Source organism: Harpia harpyja, chromosome 1 (assembly GCF_026419915.1).
Source record: "Harpia harpyja isolate bHarHar1 chromosome 1, bHarHar1 primary haplotype, whole genome shotgun sequence".
In the NCBI taxonomy this organism is placed as follows: domain Eukaryota; kingdom Metazoa; phylum Chordata; class Aves; order Accipitriformes; family Accipitridae; genus Harpia; species Harpia harpyja.
The window spans coordinates 26,576,533-26,596,285 of record NC_068940.1 but is presented as its reverse complement, the minus strand read 5'-3'; the positions used below and the strand labels follow the sequence as shown (position 1 = coordinate 26,596,285).

Genomic DNA, 19,753 nt, shown 5'->3' with positions numbered 1-19,753 from the left:
AAGGTCAGAACGGAAAAGCAGCAATCAATATACTACCAGGAAGCAATAAAACATCGGATTACCAAGGCCCGTTAGCGTTCTCACGTTCAAGGAGGCTCATCGCCCTCAGAAGTGGTTTCTTGAAGGCACGAACACATGCCATGAACACATGGCTGGCCCCAAACTGCATGTGTCCAAACCCTGTTCTCAACCAGCCGTCCCCCCTTCACCCCACTAATCACGCTGCACCGCTCTGGGCTGCTGGAAACCGAAGCCGCGATGTGCATCAGGGCCACACACAACTCCCACGTATTTTGGAATTGGACTCGTCTCCCCTCCCTGGCCAACCTGTCGCTAGCAGCAATGCTATTTTTCCCTTGGGGAAGCAGAAGGCATCAAGCCCATTTCAAAGACAAGCCTACGTACAAGTTCAAAGACAACTCATTATTAAATTTACAGTTCTGCAAGCCATTACTTACAGATGATGTATTTAGCATCAGAGTAGACACAGAACTCTTATGATGATAGTTGTGAAGGAGTAGGTTTTTTTCTCCCATCTAGATTAAAAAAAAACCAAAACCCCAAAACACTGAGAAGAGTTAAACCATCATTTAGGGACTGAAGAAACCACTTGAAAATTAATTCCTCAAATAGCCCAATCTGTAGTTTGACAAAAGGCCAAGAAGTTATTTGATTGCAATTCCAGAGATGCATCACAGCAGAAAGTATAGAGAAGACTAAAAGGCTCTGAAATAGCCGAGAGGCATCAAAAGTGAAGCAGACAAAGAGAAAAAAAAAAATAATCCCCTAATTAAAATAGGGTACATTTATTTTTTTTAAACAGAAACTGATTAACTATAAGAACAAAGCATACAGAAGAGAGAGTCTTCTCTGTCTTCTGAAGTCTCCAAGACTACAACCTGATAGAAAGTGGAATGCCCCTTCTCCTGCGTCTCTGTGGAGCTTGTAAAAGTGGACTGTGGTCAGGCTTCAGCATGGGTGTCTTGTGAGCCCCAGCCAGGTGAACCAGATTAGGGCAATGATGATAACCTAGAGCTGGCCAGTTTTACCAGATGAAGATACCACATTCCTACAACTTTTGCTCTCCTCCCACATTCTTGAGGGGCAATAGAAAGAACCCAGAAGACTGCAGTCCTACCTAATGGGATCAAAAAGACAATCTCCACCTTTTACACTTAAACCCCCCCCCACCCTACTACATGAAGGTTTCCAAATTATTCAGATATGTTCCTTGGTAGTATAGGGAAATGGTTGTTTCCTAGGAGAATGCTCCTTTTTGACAAAGTCTCACTTTCCACAGGAAGAAAAATACTGTAATCAGACAAGTGTAACGTGAGAGAAATACAAAAAATAATCCCTAATTGCTCTTCAGACCTTGTGCAGGCTGTCATGGAAATAAATACAACAGACACATCTGAAAGACGCTGCTAATCTGACACTTTAGGTTAATAAAGTAAACCACTATATTGACAGCATTTGTCATTTCAGGAAACCAAAGACATTAAAACTATTCAAATGAATGGATACATAGGCATTTGCATATGCTTTAATAAAGCCTGAACAGTTTTTATTTGTGCCCCTTGTGAAAGCCTTTCCAACCAGTCATCCTATCTTGCTGCAGCGCTAAGAAGGAGCCCCACAAACTCATGATACTCTCTAAGCATCTCTAACAGCAAAAGCATACAGTACTGCCCTCATTGGAAACACGAAACATGGAAGTGATCATCTCAACATGAAGAAAAACATCCAGATTTGACCACATAAACCATTCAGCCCTCATTTAGCAATCCTCCATCACAAAATTTATCCATCAAGAGTCCTGTTAAGCAGTCCCCTTATGTCTATGACACAAACATCATTAATGAGGTATGAGCTGAGAATGAAGCTCAATGACCATTCTATTACCATTTACCAGTAACATGTTTACACTACTTAACTTGGTTAAAACCCCACACATTTCAACACAGAGTAGATCTCTGGCTACTTGAGGCTCTAAGTATCAAGCTCTGATTCTGAACACACTACAACACATTGCACTCAGGAGATTTGATTTTCTAACAAAGAGGATTGACCATCCACAACTGGCTGTATAGATTTTTAATTTCAAATATAATGACAACATTGCTCATGTACTTTGTACCGAGTTTTCCTTAGATTACAAGTTTTTGAAAAAAACAAAACAAAACAAACAAACAACAACAAAAACCAACCCCACATGATGGTAAAATTGTAATCTGCCCATCAGTGAGATAAGAGACTGCAGGCACAGAAACTAAAAGAGAACCACAGCAATTTTGTAGCTTTGGTATGTTGCATGCTTTTCAGAGGACTGAAAGAACTTTTTGATTTAAATGGCACATCGGGGCTGAAAACCCATTTTGACATTAATTTCTTAGATGCTTGCCCTGAAATGCTACTGTCCTTATAAAAAAAGTATAAATTATACAGTACATCAGGTCATAGCTTCACTGCAATTCTGAAAAAGCAGCATGTGAGAAAGAGGACATGAACAGTAGGATTTTTACTCTGAACTCATATGTAATAAAACCTATTTTACAGACACTAACCTGGTTTACTTTACGTAGTAAAGAAGTTGATGTGAACCCAAGTGCAGAATTAGAAGTGAACACGGCGGAGAAGGAGAAAGAAGTCAAACATTGATAGAGTTTTGATATTGACCTTTTTTTGCCAGTAATTTATGCAAAAACATCTTCAAAATGCTTGTCTGAATACATGCATCTTCTACTCACAACGTTGGAAAAGGACAGTATGATCTACAACAAATGTTACTATAAATAAAACTAATAAAACTCAGATAATGGGAATACACCAGCACTGTGTGATGAAAAGTTCAGTACCGAAAAGAAGAAAACATATCTAACCCAAGTACTGAAAGCAAATACAAATTGTTAAGACATGACAGATGGTTAAATTAACCAGTAAGACATGACGGGCCATATGGCAGTACCAGCTAATGCACACCTTGGGTATGTCAGCTTCTGCCCCTAGCATACCAACGATCTGCATTCACCAGAACCAAAACACAATCTGGAGTGAATTCCTTTTAATTGGGTTTAGATTTGTCTTAAACACAGGTTTCTCACCTGTTCAGATTCTACACACACACAAAAAGTATCAGTTTGGGTCTGAAGTTTTTCTTTCCCCAAATATTGAAATTAAAGATAAACTAATGAAAGTTCAGAATTAAACTTTTTTTTGTCTTTATACTCTTTTTCCATTCTCACTACACTATTCTGTCTGTGAGTCAGGACAATTTGTAGAAATAAAGAAGGAAATAAAACCATCACTGAATTGACTGATTACACATGGTGCCTTTCAACTTACACCAAACTCTGGACACCCAGAAAAAACATGGATGTGCTACTTCGGCATCCCCGGTCCACACTACAGGACATCACCACAAACCAAGTATATGCTACAACATACAAGCCCCCAAAACTGAAAGAACAGACTTGCCTCACCTGTCAGTATCTTAGACTGTTTTTCTTCAGTTTTTCTACTTAAAATATTGAAGTGTAATATGATGCGTGGCCTGGAGCGTTTCTTGTAAACTATCATTGCACTGGCAAACTTATTAGCAGTTTCACTGTCAGGATACTGTCACGTTCAGCAGTATGGCTCACACTGTGCCGTTTCCCAGACATAATTTGTCCATTAACCAGATTAAGTATCTTAGGAAACTCTCCTCAAAACAGATTGGCTTTGGCTGCTTAAGGGACAGTGCAAAACCAGCCTCTGACCTAGGGTTAGCACTTTTCACATCAGTGCTAAAAATAAAGAAGGGGGGAGGGGGTGGGGTGCAGGCGGGAAGGATTACACTTTAAGTGTAATAAACAGGCCCAAAATAAACTTTAAAAATCATTTGATAAAGCTTACTATGGCTTCTAAGAACTATCTGGATAATTTTTATTCCATTTAAACTAGTTTTTAACCAAATATTGAAATTAATTATACTCTTAAGTATATTTAAAAGAGAAATAAAGCTGAAAATATTTTCTTAAGCTGTCCATGTTTACTTTTTAGACATGCAATGTGACTGCAAAGTACTGTATCATTTATTTTAATTCTACAAGTCTAGGAAAAAAAGAAAAAAAAAAACCCACATCATAAATTTATGTTTCCTCACAAGCATTTTCTTTTTCCTGCTCCTGTCCTTATTCTGTTGAAAAGCATGCACCTGCTTAAAACATTTTATCAAAAAATAAATTGTTAGTGGAAGAAGAGAAGTGTGACTGGGAGCAAAGAGATAAGAGGCAAAGATAGCCAGGAAGAAACAGCAGATTAAGTGTGACAGACAAGTTCAGGGAGATAATTCCCATTTCATTTCTGATCTAGGGAACTGTCACTGAAGAAAGAACAAAAACCAAGAACTCCCCCAAACCAATCGCTACCACACAACAACAACTTGCCTTCAGCAAGGCAGAAAAATGATAGATAATTTTTTTTTTAAAATTTTTTTTTAATTCTTAACTGAATGGTCACATTTCGTGCTTTCCCCCGCCCCTCCCTCTTCTCTTAAGCTCTGCCTCTTCCCTTCCCCTCAACCCTGCAAATTTTACAAAAAAGGGGAAAGAAGTCCTATGCACGAATGGGAACAGATACCGCTATCCAGCGCTACAAATCACTGTTCCCAACTTTCCTGCTCACTAACCGCTTCAGGGACTGTGGGTTGAGTGCCTCAGCAGTAGCATGACATTATCAAGCGACAATGCCAAGCAGCTGCGCATAGGCTGTTTGGATAGCTCAACACAGCTTCACGACAATTGAATATAATATCAAGCCTTTGTAGCAGAATAGATCTTCTTTGAAGTTTTGCTGAACATCTTCACCTTACAAAAGATAAAAGTTTATTGTTTCAAATTTTGAACTGTAAAAGCTTGTGTTGCACCATGGGCTCTATGCTAAAGCAGGTGTTGCGGCAAAACTTTCAGCTCAGCAAGTAAAGGAACAGAAATATTAGTGTATCTGGTGAGACATGCCCCAACAGTAAATATCCAGAAAAAAACCCCAACAACTTCCATGGGATATTTTGCAAAACCCTACAGTTAACACTTCTCTGACAAGGATTGCAAATCAAAAGGAAGAACAGTGCATCTGAAATTCCCCAAAGCTTGGTCCTCCTTCCTCCCCGAGGCACAAAGCTGTACCCAGGCAGACTTGGGGGCCCAATTTCTGCCTGCTCAGCAGCAATGTAGACTGAACATCCAAAACCCCATAGGTCTTTGTACGGCTAGAGACCGCTTCCAGCAGCATCGGTGATATGCTAAAAAGCATTGCTGCCTCCAGCAAAACGAATCAGGCACTATTCCGCTGATGCCCGCCAGTGAAAACTTACATTTTCTGATCGTGTTTAACATCGTGGAAAAGCACAGCATCTAAAAAACCCAGCAACTCGCAACCCTTCCCCCACACCGAGCATCAGCTCAGTCAACCTTGAACAGAGCAAGTTCTCACAGCAGCTCTGGTGCAGGGGGAAGGGGAAAGCCTTTCCGCACCGACTCCTCCCTGCATGCGGAACAGAAAGAATATCTAGAGCTTAAATCCAGCTAGAAGTGAAAGTCTCAAGATCAGCACAGAAAATTCATTAAGGAGCGTGCTCTGTGGGACAGTGGTTCCCAAAGGGCAAACGGTCGCTGTGTAACACCGTGGCAGGGGTAACACCAGAAAACAAAACTCACTTGGGTAATGAAGCGTCAAGTCCATCCAACTACAGTATTCCTCAACTGGCTTTTGCTGGGCAACCTGAATTTTTGATCTAATTGTACTGTCACTCCTGGGAGTTCACAGTTCCAACAGGTGGTATTCCTGCTAACAGGGAAATGAATCCTGACCATGCATGCATCTTAATTTATGACGAATATTGCACATACTTCTTTTGCAAACCTATGTTCCAGTCTCTGATACATGCAGTTGAAATCCAAGACACCACATCTGGGGTTTGCTCACAGAAGAGTGTTTGCAACTTAGCTTTTGTAATTCCTTTTACAATGAGATTGCATATTATTAGACGCGTGAGCAATATTAACTTCTGGAGATTTTTATCTCTAACACTTTGTACTCAAACTTGCATTTCACTGAGAGAATGGAGAAAAGCATCAGATAGCATTTGTTCTTTTATGTAAAGTCATCTTTGACAGAATATTAAACACTTTCTGCTCCCAGCGGCTTTCTCCTCCTCAGTGAGCATTTGCTTGCAATCCCCAGTTTCTAGAATTCACCAAGACCCGAGGTATAAGTCTGTGACGTTCCAGCAGAAAAAAACCAGTGTTGTCTTTCTCTCAATGCCACATTCAAGAAAGGGAAGATCTCTTTGGATATTCTGTAACACACTGTATTACTCCTCAAGCTTTCATTACCCATTTGAGACTCATCGCATTTAAAATACGAGAGTGAAAACATCAAGCTTTCATTAAATGTATACATTATCAATCTGAATACAATCTAACTAAAGAATTTAGTTATGCCTGTAAAAAAGTTTAAACTGGCAATTATCCACTTTTACAATTATGTTCAATAGATTATCATTGCACTATTCAAGCTGGTTTTAGGTTGTTCCCTTTACGTATACATCGAGACCTCTGCTAAAACACTTAAAATAATCTCCTATTATTAAAGTCATTATAACCTAAAGCAATTCTAACAGGCTTGCTCTAAATAAAAGAAATAAAAGAAATGCTGAATGTAGAGACAAAGAAAAGAACACTGTTAACACTATGATCATGAGGAGCTTAAGGACTTAAGCAAAGTTTATGCTGGAGTAGTCATCACATCCCACAAAATAAAGTTTTCTCTTTCAATATCACACAACAGTAAGCATTTAGCATCCAAATTCCAAAAACTCAGAAAAATATCTTACGTAAATCCTTCCACAATAAGCAGCAAGTGAAAAAGAAAATGTATGGCTATGGATTTTTTTCCAGGAACTTATTTAAAGATTTAAAAAAAAAAAAAAAGAGAGACAAGAAAAGAAAAGAAACAAAACCAGCACAACAGACTTCGCGATGTGCCATTAATCTCACAAATTCAGATTATCCCTGAAAAGCATGGCAAGGAAAGGACCATAAGCTGAAAGAGTCCTGTCACTCAAGCAGAGAGTCCATGCTAAAAAGAAACGGCTGTGACAAATGCTGCATGAGACAAATGGTGACAGAAGGTCACCAGCAAAAGGAAAGCAGACCTAAGATAAGAAACATAAGAAATGTGTTCACAGCAGTTTGCAATAAACTACTGGGAAGGTTCAGCTTCAAGAAGGGCTTTAACAGTACCTTCAATTAGAAGGATGAGATGCATATTACTCCAAAGGCGACAAACACTTGAGGGCTTCTGAACTGTCCTACAATTAGTTCCTGGTTATTCATAAATGCAAATTGACATAATTTGCATGTCAAACGGATGTCTCACCTGTGAAGCCAACACTTCCAGGATCACATGGCTGGCTGAAGACATTTGCCCCAAGCTTTGCCTGATTTTACAAAAGCAGTCTGAAACCTACTGCAGACCAAGAAAAGCAGTGATGTGCAATCCACCACAATCTTGATAAACTTCAGAGAAGAAGAGATTCGCAGTTAAGACAGTTAATTCTTGAATTCCCAGACTCACAAGATAGGATCTTAAGCAGGGCAGGGCACAAATTAGATCACTTTGGAGAAGACCGCTCAGTTATGGTCAGCGGTAGCTTCAGAGCTTGCCAAAAGCAGCTCAAGGTGCAACACAGACAAGGATGACACGAGCTAGACAGGAACTGCAACTTCAGACTGAAAGAAATGCAAAATTTTGATGAATAAGCCTTGAAAACTTTGAAGCTTGGTCAGAGACCAGACAAAGTGCAATCATGGCTCAGGGGTCACTCTATCTTCAAGATGGCTACCAGTTTTAATTCTTCGAGGGAAAACTGAAGAGCATTAGCTCACAAAGATCCTCCAGCCAAACACATCACAGCTGGTTAGTCAAAGCCCTAAAAGCAAAGCGTGCTGGTGAGAACAAGCCACATATATGATACCTTTTGTCCTCAGTCCCTCCTTAGTCTGGTGCTACTATCTTAAAAGCTGCCAGGGACTTGGCTGATCTTGTCTTTGGAAAAAAGGCTAGCAAATCCTTCAACAAATTACTTATTCTTACCAGGATTCAGAGTCTTGATGTATAACCTCCATTTACTAATGGCAACTACGTAAGCTAGCAGCCTTTGCTCTGTCAAGAAAAGAGGGAAACACACCAAGTCAGGTCTGTGTACAACAGGCTTCTTAATTTCTTGATTGTCCAGGCAGATCAGTTCAGAAGAGAAGAGGGCTGGAAAGAGTTCCACTTGCCCAGAGAGGGTCACAGTTACCGTATGCAGTTCCCCAGACGAGCTGCTAACGGTACGTAACACTCCCAATTTTGCTTGTTGTGTGATTAGGCCATAAAATATTCTATTAAGTTCCTAATATAGGTGGCTGAGATGTAGTGTAGTCAAGGTCACCCAGGTCTTTTCCTACTCTTGTTTTCAGCCAAAGATCCCTAATTTTTAACTAGCTATTAGGTGCATTATTAGCTCAGCTCCAATTCTGTTCTTTCCCTCTGATCTGCAAAACTCTTTCTACACAGGATTTATCTTCCTTTCTTCAGAAAATGCCTCCTAATATTCCGCTATCAAAAAGTTTCCTTGGCATATTTCAGGGTTTTGTGCTGAGATAATAAAATAAAAAAGTATTTTTCAAGTGGCCAAAAGAGTTCTCCTTGGGGGACTTTATTAGTAGCATCCTTCCTTTCCATTAATTTGATTTTCAAAATGACAAAGTGACAATGCTCCTTTGCCCAGGACCTTGCCCACCTACACTCTTGCAAGAAAATCCATCTTCTCCAGCTTAACTAAACATTTCCCAAGTGGCACTACAGAGAATGAGTGCTCAGAGCCCTGAAAGGAAATAGAAAGACATCAGATACAGCCTAAGAAAAGGTCAGTAAGGAGGTTATTCCAGTACAATCCGGTTTTGGTGAACTCATGTTGCAAATTATCCCATTAACCATTTACCACCTTCATGTCTTGCATTATCCTTTCTATCAGTTTTTGTTGTAATGTCCAACAAAGCACCGTGATTAGCTGGTCTACAATTGTTCTTTTACTCAGTCCTCCCTTTCTTCAGGGGATATTAAGCCCAAACATGCAAAGGAAGGGCTGTTGTCTCATCTCCCACCACCTTCTCTCCCCCCCCACCAAAAATACCTGAAAGAGTCCAACTCACCCGCTGTGGCAGATCATGCTCCCAGCACTTTCATACAAAGCCTTTGAAGAGCTTATGGCACCTTTTGGTGAGCAATATAAACACAATTGCATCCCTGCTGAACCGGGATGCTCAGGGAAGGTAAAGGTGGGGGAAGGACCCCGTGGAGAGGAGTCCTTTTGCTCTCCAGTCGCAGGAAATCTGTCCCAGTATCAGAGGGCCACATTGCTCCTTCTCCACCCTTGCTTTCCTCCCAGGCAACACTCTTTAAACCCAGAGAGAGCTTTAGTCCTATGATCAAAAGGTTTTACTGCCCGAGAGCAGCACAGCTGGCTGTCTGATAAAAAGGAATGGTTTGCACCTGGGTTGGAGGGGGAGGGTAAGAGGCCGTAAGGCAAGATGCAGACACACACTATGGAAGAGATAAATACAGAAAAGCGTATGCAAAAATTTCCTCAGAAAAGTGAGGGTTGCCTGAGATTTAAGACCACTTACATTCAAACTAATATGGCACTTTTTTTCTATTCTTCACTCACACGCTACAAGTTGCAACTTGATGTACTCATTAAAAACCTATGTCATCCAACTGGCACTTCATATGCCGTGCCTTATAATTGTAAGATTAGTCATCACTTGGTCCTTCTCATTTCAGCATATTAAATTCTGACTTTTGCTTCTACCCACTTATGATAATACACAGTTCCGTGAATTCATTATCATTAGACAATATCTCTCTGCCCTCCGTAATATCATTTTTTATAAAAACAGAAAGTAACCTGTCTGTTCTGGGTCCATACCTAGGTGATCTTCAAGTTTGACCCTACGATTACAGAAAAATTGCCTCATTTATCTCCCATGATTGCTCATGGAGTGAATTTGGACCAGTGTCGTTTCTGGCAGCCACCACTGATGGTTAATGTATTTCACCTGTGAGCACTCTGCATCTCAGCATGGGCAGCTACAGGCACCTCCCCACCCAGTTTTTGGCCTTAAATAAAGGGAGCCTTCCTCAACTCCGCCCTTTGCAATCTTCTTTCTGCCATAGTTAATCACTTTTGATCAGAGGCACCTGCACCGCTTTAAAGCTGGTGTGTGCACACAACCACTAAAAGTCTATTAGATATCCCAAGAAATGAAGGCTTACCTTACTGACGAGCTGTGTACTGACTTTCTAGATCTCAGCTACTCCATCTACTGCCAACAGTTTGTGTGCCACAGCGAGTGGAAAGGATGAAGTTTTCCACCACAGTAAAAATGAAGGGCAGGTTCCCACTTCTATTAAATACCTGAAGACCATGAGGCACTAAAGATTTCCGTTGCTATTTACTGAGACTTTAGTGACAAATGTTTCCAGGCTATTGGATAAGGCCTTGCAATGGGGTTTCAGATCCCGAGGGAGCTACAACTTCCACATGTGCCTTCTCTGCCCAGTGCACAAGCCAGACAAACATAAACATCCCAAATTAGATCATACAGGACAAGCAGCTATTTTCACCACAAAGGCCTGAGCATCAGAAATTTGAGTTGAAGGGGACCTTCCCCTTGCCCAATACTCCCTGTCCCGTACAACAGCACTCCCTTCCACTCTGAACGAGCGAGTTCAAGGCCAAAGACATTTGGGAGGTCCCAGAATCACGCTCCTGGCAACTGAAGAGAAAAACAGGTACGGGAGGACACTGTTCAGACCTGATGGCAAAAGGGGTGGTAACGGGCACAGACAAGACTCGGCCTCACTAGCATGCCCTCAAGACCCAAAAGTTTGGGCATATCATACATAGTTCATGAGGCCCCAGCCTCCTCCTGTAATCTTACATACTAAAAATAATACAAATCAACATAAGAAAGACACGGCTATATGAATCAGGAGTGCCAACACTGGCTGTTGTATTTCCATTGCTCTGGACAAAAGTTCCAAAAAGTTAGGTTCCCAAAACACTGCTCTTTGACTTCATATATTTCATTGGATTTCAGTAGCCAAGAAAAATTGACCACAGAATTCCAGCCCCTTGGATTAAGCATCTTTCTGCTACAGACACTGACTCTTCTCTGCTAGCTTTTTGCCAACTTCAACTCCTTCTTGTGCTTCTTTTCAGCAGGTATATAAGCACAGACTTCTTAAACTCTGCTCTGATGCTTAAGAAATTCTTTCCGGTGGCTTGCAGGCTTCCATTTGAATCCTGGCCTTCTTAGGTACACTGCTAAAGTTCAGGACCAGAGGCCAGAAACTGCACGCCAGGTTGTGCAGTTACAAGAAACAGCACAGGCTTCAGTAGTGACCAGAAGCATATTGGATGTTACATTCACCTAAAAGCCCAGAAACAGCCGCTGCCCGCTCAGTTTCCCACAGTCATTCAGTCAAAATACTTGCAGCTTCATACCAGTTGAATTTATTTTCAGCAATGCTGCAGACTGGTCGTCTTTGCCTAAAAGCTCGTTATTTTGCAATGTTATTTCATTTTACACCCCTCGGAAAGATCATCGGGAGGATCAGTCAAACAATTTCCCTTACCAAGAACAGGAAGCAAAGGGAAAGGTTATCCTCAGTACAAGAACAGGACCTGTTTGTAGCGTTTGCTCACACGGGAAGTCAAAGCTCAAGTTCATTAGCTCAGAAATGTATCCACGTACATGGGGCCTCCGTATTTGGAAAAATCATGGCAATAGTATGATATTTCAAAGACATCCATCTTATTCCTTCTGCTTTGGATTTTTTGACTGTCCATTTTGGATACCTTGCCCAAGCTGGAATTGAGCACTATTGTAAATGTTTCAGTTGTAACAATTAATGACATAATTATCGCTGAAGGAATAGGGAGAAGTAGAACTAGCAGCAAAGAAAAGCAAAGTGAACATCCAGTTGTGTATTTGTATCAGCTCCAAGACCAACATCAGCACTTCTAACCTCCAGGTTACAACACGGAAACAAATAACTTAGTATCAGAAAGATACCAAGTTATAAGTCTCTGATTAATATCTGAAATATTACTGGATGCCTCAAAATCTTCTGTTTTGTTTTCTCATCTGGAGGAAAGAGTCTCAAAACAAACAAGGAGTAGAAGGAGAAAAAATATCCTAGGACTGCACTGTCTGTCCCAGAAAAAAAGGGCATTAACAATGTTCTCATGTGCAAAGGTTCTGACAGCAGATAAAGGAATTTTCTAGCTAATAAAAACAAACAAAAAAAAAACTTGGAAAAAAATCTATAGAAAACTATTTTGGTTAAAAATAACAAAGCAATTTTGTTCACCCTATAAAAGAAATACTCACAGGATTCTGTAAAAAACCAAGAAAAATAATGAAGAGAAACAACTGAGTGTCCTTTTTGTTATCATCAATCACATTGATAGTCCAAGTCCCAGAGCTTATCTTAAAGCCAAAAAATCCAAAGATTTTCCTCCCTTACCTGTCCAAAGAAGTACAACTGCACATCACACCTAGACTTTTTTATTAGCTCAGCCCTGTGCGTCAGGTGGGGATTTTAAGGCATAGAGAACTTTTAATTCTGGGGTGACTCAGATCCTCTTTGGTGTGGGTTAACACTTTGCTTGTACCTTCCTTACCCATAGTGCCCTGCCCAAAAGCTGAATGATGATGTACGTGGTGAAGTCTTGTCTGCATTTGTGAACGTCGGTGGGAATTCGGGTTTGGTGCAGTCTAAAAAGCAAATTTTACTTTCATACAGTTTAAATCCCTCAAAGAGGCTAATCTGGACGGAAGTTAGCACTAACATTGATTTTAATACTATCTAACTCTGCTAAGAGTTATTTCTCCCCCATGTAGAGGTATGAAAGAAGGGGGTGGATGCTTGTAATGCTCATAAGCAGTAATGCAGCCATTCTAGCACAAATATATAGTACAGCGTGATTTACTGGAGAACTGTGACACTCAACCAGACAATTTTTTTTGTGAAGATGTCAATGAACCAGTGATATATAGATGATCCAATATTTTCATGCAGTTGAAAGGAAATCTAAATCCATGCTAGTGGTAATGTATATCAGTTATCCCATACACAGTTGCATAAGCTGATCTGTTCTGTGCCCATATGATTGCACACTGAAATGCTAAAACATGTCAACACTCACCATCAAATAGCAGTCCTGCCATAAACCTCAACAGGAAACCAGGGTTCAACATGTCATATGCAATCAAAAGCGTACAGAAGGAGAAAGGGCAAAGGAAGGTCCCCAGCAAAGAGGGAGAAGAGTGAGACAAGACAGATGAAGGAGCAGAAGGAACCGGTTAAGACTCTGATAAACTTAGAACCCTTTCCTCAATAAAGAGTGGAAAGCATATTTTATATATTAACCCATGCCACATTTTTATAAACCAGTGCTATTTTAGTATTAATACTACACATGCATACAAACAGTCTACCTCAGAAAGGACAAACTCCTTTTGATTTCACAGAGGCCTGAAGGAAGATTCTGTTTGCAAACACGAGGTTGAGCACTGAAGTTTTCAGCAGTGGCACAGGGCTGTCTTGAAGGATGCTGCAGCTCTTATTTCAGCGGAACATGTCACTGCTACATGAAGAATAGCTGTGTGATACTCTTTCCACCTAACATTACACAAAGTGATTCACACCAACACTCATTTCTTAAACCTAACCTTTTAGTACAGCTGACGGAGCATGATGCACTCTTCAAACGCACTTATTTTCTTTCTAGTTTCCTGTAATAAAGCGATGTATAAAATTACCTGCCATTGCCTCAGGTGTCCCTAGTCTTCCCTAAGCCAGGATGAAGAGGCAGGAGCGGCTCTGCAACACCAGGGCAGCTCCCCTGTCGCATAACCTGCGGCACAAACTACCTCACCAACACCCTTTCACCGCCTCCTCCGCCTTTGCTCCTAAGCAAGCCCTCTACTCCTTTAGTACCATCTGTCTGACTCTGGGCAGCAGGAGATGCTTCGGAGGACCGTGAAGACTGTGAAGATGACCTGCCTCCTGAAAGGGTTTTCCCATGTTTCTGCCGCTTGCTGTCCTACATGCTCCTCCTTCCAGGCAAAACGGGCTGCTTTGGTGAGTTTGGCTCCCAGCAGCGCTCTGCAGCTCGGTCCAGGTCTGGAAGCTGCAAGTAGGCATTTACAAACTGTGCTTTCTGGATTCAGATTCCTGCTTGAACAGACAGTCGAGTATGCTTTGGAGCAGCGCGGATTGGAAAACTACTTCCAAAACTGTAACTGCAGCTCATAGCAATGAAACAGCTAGACTAAGAACAAACACGGCAAGTGTACACTCACAAGAACCACTATATACACACGTACACACATACCCCTAGACGCACACGCTTGGCAATGGTAACAGCTCAAGTATAACTAGACTAAAACCCGTTTCTGAAGACGTTTCTAAGGTTACTCGGTTAAAACTGAGTCACTGCATGCTGTTGCATGTCTTACTTTAAATTCAGGATGCAGTCTAAGAATTGCCATTTTCATAACTTCAAGTTGTTTCATAATCAAGTTTGTAGGAAATTAATATAAATAATGCCATCTCATCAATTAAGTCTTACACTGATTCAGTTTTGGGCAATCTATGTTGCTAGTGTACATTTTCAGTTACAATTTTTTTTTAAAATTGATCATATCTGAAGGTCTTCTCTTTTAAACATCTAACCCCGGTACGGCTATCGTTTGGTTTGTTTAGCACACTGAGACCCAGTAGTATTCATGAACTAGATAGCTCCAGTACAAGTTTCTAATATCATGCAAAAAAATTAAAACAAATGCATTATTTGTATTACAAATAATTATTTTTGCTTCCCGGAGACAGAAGAAGATTACTTTGAGTAACATCATCCCTGTGATGACACATACATACCAATGCAACTTCACATTAATCACAGTAGGCAAACCATCAATCAGTGCTATGTGACAACTATTCTCCACTCCTCCTCCAAACAACCCATCTTTGGATGTTGTGAACAAGAAGCAAAAATCTCATTTATTGAACATTAGCTTTTCAACATACAATTGCTCACTCTCCTTCTCATTTGGGCTTGATTTCTAACACAATGACTAGAAAACTCCTGCGATAATATCATAAATACTTACAGCTTAAATACCAAACCTGTTATGAGCAAAAATGCCTATAGAAAAAAAAAAAATTCAGATTGCCTTAGTAGTATCCATAACATCTGATCCTGGCTAACTCTAAAGCATACGTTACTTTTAAGCCTCTGTGTAGTGCACTGACTTCAGTGAATCCAGTGAAAGTCTGGAAGATTAGTCAGGCACTTAACACTGCTAGCAAATGTGTAACTCCGGGAGGGCGGGAGGCCATGAGGAACATGCTAAAGAATGGCAATGGAAAATAACGGGTAGGAGGACACAATAGGGAACTTTTGCAAAAGAATGGGTCATGTGATAGAGCTCCTTTCAAGGACTAGTTGAAAGGCATGTCACCACTGTGGAAAAAAAAGTTGTTTTTTTTTTTTTTAAAGTAGCACAACTATCTCTGCATGTCTGTCACCTAATACTTATTCACGTTACAGGACTTCCCCTTTGCTATGAAATAAGACACCGAGATTTTTTTGCATATCTTAAAAGCAAATCCCTATGAGATACAGTAACTCAGAAGCTCGTTATGCTTGCTCTGACCAGCACAACACTTGGAAAAGTTAGTGTTGCTTTACCAATTTTTACAAACTTAATAGCAAGTTCAAATGATCAATCACTATTCCCCTCCCATACTAACATCCACACAAAAACACACCAGTCATTTCCTAAATGCACGTATCTATAAGCTTTTCTTTCACCCGGGCCGTAATCAGTGACAAGCAACTCCTCGCAGCGGGTCCTAAAAAGGGGCAGGGCAGGAAGTACCTACCTTACGCAAGACGCAGAAGCCTTATCAAAAGCTTTTATTTAAAAGGAATCCAAAAAAATGAATGCCAGTTTCTTAAACTTTTTTTCAAATCACAGTAGAAAACCCCATTAGGAACGCCTGTACAACCATTATTGGCCAAAAAGCCCCCAAAAGTCCAAATCCATGCCGCAACTTGGGTCTAGCGTAGGACGAACAGCTTCTCTAACACTGTAGCACTTCAGAGTCATTATGATGGGCCTTAAGCCCTACAGAACAAGTTTTGACTCAGGTGTCCTGACAGCTTTAATGCAGCAATGCTATAAAAGATGCCTTCTTCAAAAACCAAAACCAAAACCCCAGCACAATACAAATTCCAATGCTAAAAACTACACAAAGAGAAACATGGACTGTGCCTGTTTGTTAGAAACTTCCCGAAGCAAAGACTTCCACCCTGGAACAAAGGTAAAGAAAAATCAGGGAAATCACTGGTAGTTCATACCCACAGGTATGCAAGTTTGAAATTGAATTATCCTCTGTTCCTTTGACGCTGACAGTTCCCTCCATGCCTATTTAGGCTCAAACAACTCTTGCTACAGGATGAAGTTGCAAAACCCCCTCAAACACAAAGTCTGTGTCAATTCTACATTTCCGCTTTACTCTACAAAGGCAGTGTTTAATACCTGTGGCCAACAGTGTGCTGGGCCACAGCGGGGAGAAGTTATACTAATATAATTGTTAAATAAACCACTTTGTAATTTGAGACTGAATAATTGACAGCAGGCTTGACACAAGTGCCCCGAGACCTCGATTTTGGCATCATTTAGCGACACTATCTCTTTACACATTCCGAACTTCAAAAATAGTGTTAGATAAACAAACAAACAAACAAAAAGTTTTCAAATCCCTGCCCTTTAAATAGGAAACAAAACCCCATCAAACAGTTCTTACAAGGAGATATGTTAATACTATATTTTATTATCAGTTAATTTAATCTGTATGTTTAGACACACTGGAATTATATAGGATGCCAACAACTGCTGGAGCGGGGGGGGGGGGGCGGGGGGGGAAGATGGGTGAGAGGAGAAAGGGGGGATGAGAAGAGGTTTTAACTCCGGTGCGAAACTTGTGTACCTGCCTGATCAACACAGCCAAACCTCCTTATGTATCCTATTTATCTTCAAATCTATTTATGTCACGCAAGAGAACATATGAGCATAGCAGCTGTTACTATAGCAATGAAACTGGAAATTTTGAGAACACAAAAAAACCCACCCCTGAAGGATGCTCAGTTTAGCAGAGGGATGGTTTAGGGAGCAGCGCACCAGTATCTCACTTCCAGGGTCTGTTCAAAGTCTGCGGTTACAGGGACGTTAAATCAGCCGTAACAGCCTATTCCCTCAAGAGCACTCGGAGACAAATAACCGCTGCTTATTACTCGGCACAACTTGGAACACCGGGAGCTCCTGCTAAGTAACCCCAAACTTGTCCAGCACCCCAGAACCGCCCGTAAATGCGGGGAAGAGTGGTTCTCTGCCAAAGGCTCACGGTTTTTGATCGCGGCGGCCGAGGGATTCACCATAGTAACATACAACCCCCCCCCCCGCCCCGAACCGTGGGCAGGAGCTCGGCGCCCAGCGCTGCCAGCCCCGCACCCTCCTGACACCAGGGCAGGGCCAGCCCGGTACCGGGCAGGCGGGACGAGCCGCCACAAGTCGGGGACTTTCTCAGGGAAGCAGGCGGCCGGCCGGCCTCTCCCCACTTACCGCTGCCGGCATCACAACCACCTTCGTCCCCCAGCCCCCCCAAAAACCGCTTTCTCTAGCAACCCCCCCCCCCCCCCGCTCCTCCGCCTCCTCGCCCCGGGAAGGGGCCGCCTTCCCCCCCCCTCCAACCTCCCCTCCGCGGCGGCACCGCGCATCCCTCCATCCCTCCCTCCCTCCGCATCCCCCGCTCCGCTCCGCGGGCGCGGAGCCGAGGCGCTGCCGGCCGCCGCTTACCTGCGAGGGAGCCGGGTCTCTGCAGGGTGGCGGTGGCGTACAGCTCCTGGGAGTGCTTGCTGTACTGCTCGGCAGCGTGAACCAGCCGCTTGGTAGGCGACAGGGTGGCGTAAGTGCCGATGGTGGAGCTTAACTGGTGGATAGGAGAGGAGGAAAGGTTAGACTGGGCGGCGGGCGGGGAGGTCACTCGGATGGGGGACGGCGACAGCCCCGCCGAGGAGACGACGATGTTGATGGGCGAGCTGGTGCTGTAGGACTTGGCCAGGCGGCTGGGGGACTGCTTCGGGGAGGAGGAGAGGCGCTGCGCGCCGGCGTAGGCGGCTCCCTCGGCGGCGGAGCCGGCCCGCGGCAGCTTGGTGGTGGGGGAACCGCCGGGCTGGGCGGGCAGCGGGGAGCTCACCCGCTGCGCCGGCAGCGTGGAGCTGGCGTAGTAGAGCGCGGCGGCGTGCTGGGGTTCGGGCAGGTGGAAGGCGCTGCCGTGGCTGGGCGCGAAGGGTTCCCGCGCTTGCGGGGCGGAGGCGGCGACGGCGGCAGCGGGCGGCAACGGCGGCGGCGGAGGCTCCGGACCGCCCGGGTGGGCGCCGCGGCCCCCCGGGCCCTGCTGCGGGAAGGAAAGGAGAAGGCAGAGGCGTCAGCTGCGGGGTTGTGTTTGTGAGGGAAAGGGGGGGGGGGGTCGCTCGGCGGAGGACCCCGTCCCCGCGCAGCCCCCTCTTCAGGCGGGCCGGCGCCCCGGGGGAATTCAGGGACCTGTTCAATCTGCGAAAAGCGTCCCCGGCCTCGGAGGGGAAAAACCGGCGTCAGGACTGCGCCTCACGGCGGACGGCGCCGGGGAGGGGGGGGGGGGGGGGGCTCGTCCTGGGAAAAGGCGCTCACGTCCCTTCTCTTAACCCAGGCACAGATCAGCCCGCCTTTGAGCAAATAAATAGGTAATAAACAGATACACACACACCCCCTCCCGCTCCCCCCCACCCCGAGTTTTACTCTGCGCACGGCAGAGGAGAGCAGCTGAAGCCACGGAAAGGGGCTCAGAAAAGCCTCACAGAAAAGCCACCCGTGTCCCCACCAGGGGAGGCCCCACGCCGCCCCCGCCTCAGCCCCGTCCCGGCGGGAAGGAGCCGGGGGGGGGGGCGGCAGCACGGCGGGCGGGGTCGCCTGGTCCTGCCCCGGGCCCCAGCCAGCGGGGGAATCTGCCTCGGGATGGCGGCAGCGGAGCGCACCGCGCCAAGTTCCCCTTAAGACCCGTCATCGGGGGCGGCGGGGAGCCAAAAAATCTGTTAGGAATTGCAGTTCGGTGCCTGAGCCGCTTCTGGAGCGGCGGAGGACGGTGCTCGCCCTCCCAGGCAGGCGGCTTCCCCCTTCTGAGGGGGGGGATCTTCGGCTCAAGAGATCGGCTGCGAATCCGGAAACATTAAAATCCTCTAGGAAGCGCACCCCGCGGTGAGCGAGGGCTCAGCGCTCTGTTGGAAGACGCGCTCCCGTTTCGGATACTCTTTTCTTTTGGTTTGTTTCTTTCTGGTTACGCAGGGGGTTTACTTGACACCTCAAAGCGCTCCGGAGCCCGGGAGCGGACGGTGCAGTTCCAATCGGTCTGACCGGTGCTTCGCCCAAACACACACCTCTTGGCTACTGATCTCCTTCGCCAGAAAAGCCTTGAAAATGCGAGTAATGAATTTTGTGACTCTGTTCAGAGAGGTGTGGTGAATGCCGACAGCAGCGTTGTTTCACAT

At 43.9% G+C, this 19,753-nt stretch overlaps 1 protein-coding gene across 7 annotated transcripts in view; it reads right to left on the bottom strand.

Annotated features, from left to right (window-relative positions):
* The window catches only part of CTNND2 (catenin delta 2), a 702,624-nt gene that overhangs the window by 287,946 nt on the left and 394,925 nt on the right, over window positions 1-19,753 (bottom strand). For 6 of the 7 annotated variants that reach the window (XM_052781625.1, XM_052781615.1, XM_052781635.1 and 3 more), the window contains one exon: window positions 18,027-18,627. In XM_052781625.1, the coding sequence (XP_052637585.1) occupies window positions 18,027-18,627 (601 nt within the window). The remainder of the gene's footprint in view (window positions 1-18,026; window positions 18,628-19,753) is intronic. The other variant, XM_052781663.1, reaches the window with a different exon arrangement.